At 55.3% G+C, this 3,706-nt stretch overlaps 2 protein-coding genes across 2 annotated transcripts; one reads left to right on the forward strand and one right to left on the reverse strand.

Moving 5' to 3' along the window:
* Positions 1 to 63: 63 nt before the first annotated feature.
* Positions 64 to 2,465, forward strand: SPRG_14656 (hypothetical protein; the record flags this gene model as incomplete). The annotated part of the gene is made up of 9 exons (XM_012354427.1): positions 64 to 107; positions 158 to 383; positions 438 to 491; positions 539 to 628; positions 678 to 1,053; positions 1,111 to 1,224; positions 1,366 to 2,013; positions 2,061 to 2,299; positions 2,354 to 2,465. Exons 1-9 carry the CDS (start codon positions 74 to 76, stop codon positions 2,463 to 2,465), a joined length of 1,893 nt encoding a protein of 630 aa, XP_012209817.1. The 5' UTR covers positions 64 to 73.
* A 154-nt stretch (positions 2,466 to 2,619) lies between these two features.
* Positions 2,620 to 3,673, reverse strand: SPRG_14657 (hypothetical protein; the record flags this gene model as incomplete). The annotated part of the gene is made up of 6 exons (XM_012354428.1): positions 3,288 to 3,673; positions 3,184 to 3,228; positions 3,060 to 3,119; positions 2,924 to 2,995; positions 2,788 to 2,859; positions 2,620 to 2,724 (listed from the first exon to the last, which is right to left on the reverse strand). The coding sequence occupies exons 1-6, from the start codon at positions 3,657 to 3,659 to the stop codon at positions 2,620 to 2,622; spliced, it is 726 nt and encodes a 241-aa protein (XP_012209818.1). The 5' UTR covers positions 3,660 to 3,673.
* Between the last annotated feature and the right edge of the window lie 33 nt (positions 3,674 to 3,706).

Below are 3,706 nucleotides of genomic sequence, written 5' to 3' on the forward strand. Positions count from 1 at the left end.
TCTCGCATCTCAGACGCGCCTTTTCTTATTTTTCTGATAGCTCAACGACCCGTTCAAGAGCTACAAGCGCTCGATGAAGTTTTACCATGCCTTTGTCTGGACGGCCAGTACGCTCCTCTCTACCTGCAGGATGCAAGACCAAGCTTTTGAATGCTAGGTTTGGTCATGGGCGTGGTGACGTTCGCGGCCAAGTACGACGGTCTCGAAGCCGGCGGCTTCTTCCAGGTCGACGGTCGCGCCGTCAACACCTCGGCGCCGGCCAAGTACCTCATTGGTTTCTGCCTCGCGTCGTCGCGCAACCTCGATGAGCCCGTCAAAAACAAGTCGGCCACGGTCGGCACGGACGAGGACGTCGGTGCCAAATTCTTTCGGATCCAGACTTGGTGCGTTGTTTGTATCAATCTGTCAAGTCGTTATATTTCTCTCTCGTGTGTTAGGCCGTGGATCTTGCTGTATGGCTTTGTGATCTTTGTCCTGATCGTGTCGCTCGTGTACGTTCGTGTCGTCGTCTCTTGTGATCTCTGAGGACGCCATGTAGCGTGCTCTTGATTGCGTGGCGCCGGCTCTACTCGGGCGGCGTGCCCAAGACGTACAACCTCCGTCTCCGCGTCCTCAACTACATTTCTCTGTATTTTTTGAAAATCAGGATGGACAAGTTGTCTTATGGAACGGTGTAGGTTTACGGGCGCGCTGGTGTTTTACTGGCTCTTCCTGCTCTTCCTCTACATGTCGACGTACTTTGTGACCAACTCGGCGACGCATCAAGACGACTTGGCGCCCATGGTCCTCAAGCAATTCTTCATGTTTCTCATCGCGTCCAAGGGCTACCTCGAGTACATCATTTGGTTTGCGGTCAACAACGTCCAAAAGACCCGTGGCAAGGGCCGCAACCACGACGTCGACGTCGACTTGAGTCCCCAAGTCAACCTCGCCTTGCGGTCCGAGATCCTCTACTACACCACGTCGGGCATCAAGCAGTCGGTCCATGAAGTCGGGCACGGCTCCAATACGTCCGAGATGTTTCTCCTCAACGACGGCTCGTCCGACGACAAGGTCGTCCACATCCTCGATATTTTGTATGCATCCCATCCTCATGATGGACATGATTAGCACAACAAAGCCATCAAGTTTTGGTCGTACGCACCGACAACGTTCCGTGCGATTCGCGAGACCTTTGGCATCGGCGATCATGAGTACACGAGCCTGTTCTCGGCGACGACCAAGGTATGTTCCCTTCTCTCGTCTCGTCTCGAGGGATCGAGGGGTCGGCTTCCAGCTTCTCGTTCGAAGAGTCGGACGGCACCTCTCCCTTCTTGCATTTTTCTGGAAAAAATGGATTCAAATTTCATTTTTTGATGAAACTAGGAACGGTTTAGCGAAGGTCGAAGCGGCGCCTTTATGTTTTACACGTCCGATGAAAGCTTTATCGTCAAGACCATGTCTCGGGAAGAGTGCGACTTGCTGCGTCGCATGGCGCCCAAGTACGCGACGTACCTCATGTCGCACCCGCACTCGCTCTTGACCAAGTTTTACGGCTGCCACGCCGTGCTCTTGTACGGCAAGATGTACTACTTTGTCGTGATGGGCAACCTCTTTGCAAACACGCAAGTGATCCACCACCGGTATGACATCAAGGGCAGCTGGGAAGACCGCAACGCGACGATGCCCAAAGTCGGCGGCAAGGTCACGTGCCGCTACTGCAACGCGCGCTACACGTTTGGGAGCACGAAATCGCAAGAGTGCGGCGACGGCCTCAACTACCACGAGCCCAACATTGTCTTGAAGGACAACGACCTGATGACCAAGGTCCGGATCGATCCGCGCTCGGCCGAGCAGCTCTACGACCAGATCTGCTTCGACTCGGACTTTCTCTACGACCAAGGCATCATGGACTACAGTCTCCTCATGGGCGTCCAGAGCTGCGAATACTACGTCGAGCCGGGCATCGTTGGCGGCGCGCACGGCAACGGCATCCAGTCGGCGTCAGCGTTTGCGACCCAGATGGCGACCAGTGTCAACGGCCCGGCCTTGTACCAGTTTGGCATCATTGACTTTTGCAGCAATGGACCTTTGAGAAGAAGTTTGAGCGCTTCTACAAGCGGTACGCCAAGCGCAAGGACCCGGATGGGATTTCGGCCATGCCGCCCAAGCAGTACAAGCTCCGGTTCCAGCAAAAGATGAGCCAAGTGTTTGCGATCTCGAAAGGTCTCTCGAACCCGTTTGCGGGCCAGCAGCCCATTTGGCTCGACGTGCTCGACCAAGGCGTTGCGTCATCGACGCGCAACAACGGCGTCTTCCGGTATGATTTGCAACTTGATATTTTGGAATGTGAAAACTTGATACTTTTGAATAGCGAGAACGCGACGACGTTCAACCAGTACGTCGACGAAGCCAACCTGCGCCATACGACCGCCATGGTGCTCTCGGACAACGAGCGGGACACGCGCCACGTCATTCCCAAGTAGGGCTACCTCTCTCGTCGTGTCCCTCTACTTATTAACTACGCGATGCTGCACTGTGTATATACATGTTGTCCTACAAGACAATATTGTCTCGTGCTCCAGCGTTTTGTACTTTACTCGGTCCACGAGAACCACGAGATGTGCATTGCTCTGTGTCTTACTTGGAGGACCGGTGGAAGTGGACGTTCTTCCACGCACCCGTGGTCGCGCTGCGATGCCACACGCGCGTCTCCATATACACCACCGACGGCTCGGACGCCGACTAAGTAAAGACAAGTTGTCCATCATCCACGAAAAGACGACGCTGCGAGGTTAGGGGTATTACCTGGATGACATTAGCGAACGACACGATCGCCGTGTCGCCAAGGAGCTTGACATGCGCGTCGACAACGTTTGCCTAGTCGGTCCAAGTTAGTCGATTTGCATGAAAGGCATCGACTAATGAACTAAAATAGTCGTACCTGGCAGACGCTCGCAACGCCGAGGCCTCCGCGGCCTTGGTTCTTGAAGTAGAATTCGTGGAATTGCATGCCCTGCCGTCATGATCGATTGAGTGAATCTGCTACTGGAAGAGAGTCGGCCAAGTCCATGTAATACCTCGACGACGTGGCCCATGGACTGCGGCTCGATGGCCGAGATGTTGTCGTCGCAGAGCGCCTACAAGTCGGGCAGTTGCGCCATGAGCTAGCAACGTTTGAGGTTGAGTGGATGCAGTAGGTACTCGGTAAGTCGCAAAGTCGTTTTGAAACACAGCGTTGAGAAGACGCTAAGTAAGGACAAGCAAGGATGGTGGTCGGATGTGTGTGTATATTGGCCTGCTTATACCTGCGTCGTGGCGACGAGGTGCTGCGACACAATCGGCTCGATCGCCTTCTTCGTCTCTTCAAAGACCGCTTCCGGCGTCGAGGTCGCGAGGATGTGGAACACCTTGTTCTGCGCCGCAAAGTGGTTGATGATCGGCATCGTCGACTCGGTGTACGTCGCAAAGCGCTTGCGGATCGCGTCCATGTTGTCGTCGGTGCGGCCGCTCGTCTTGCCGCGCTCGAGGAGACGGCGCTCCATCTCGTCTTCGGGGCAGTCATAGAAGAGGACGCCCGCGACGTCGACGTCCGTCATCTCGTCGTTCCAGCCCGTGAGGTTGTCAAAGTTGCGCGGAAAGCCGTCAATGAGGAAGAGGTCGCGGCCGCTCGCAAGCATCGCCTTGCGGATCAAGTCGAGCGTCACCTTGACGGGCACGATCGCGC

Source organism: Saprolegnia parasitica (genome assembly GCF_000151545.1).
Source record: "Saprolegnia parasitica CBS 223.65 unplaced genomic scaffold supercont2.161, whole genome shotgun sequence".
Lineage (NCBI taxonomy): Eukaryota > Oomycota > Saprolegniomycetes > Saprolegniales > Saprolegniaceae > Saprolegnia > Saprolegnia parasitica.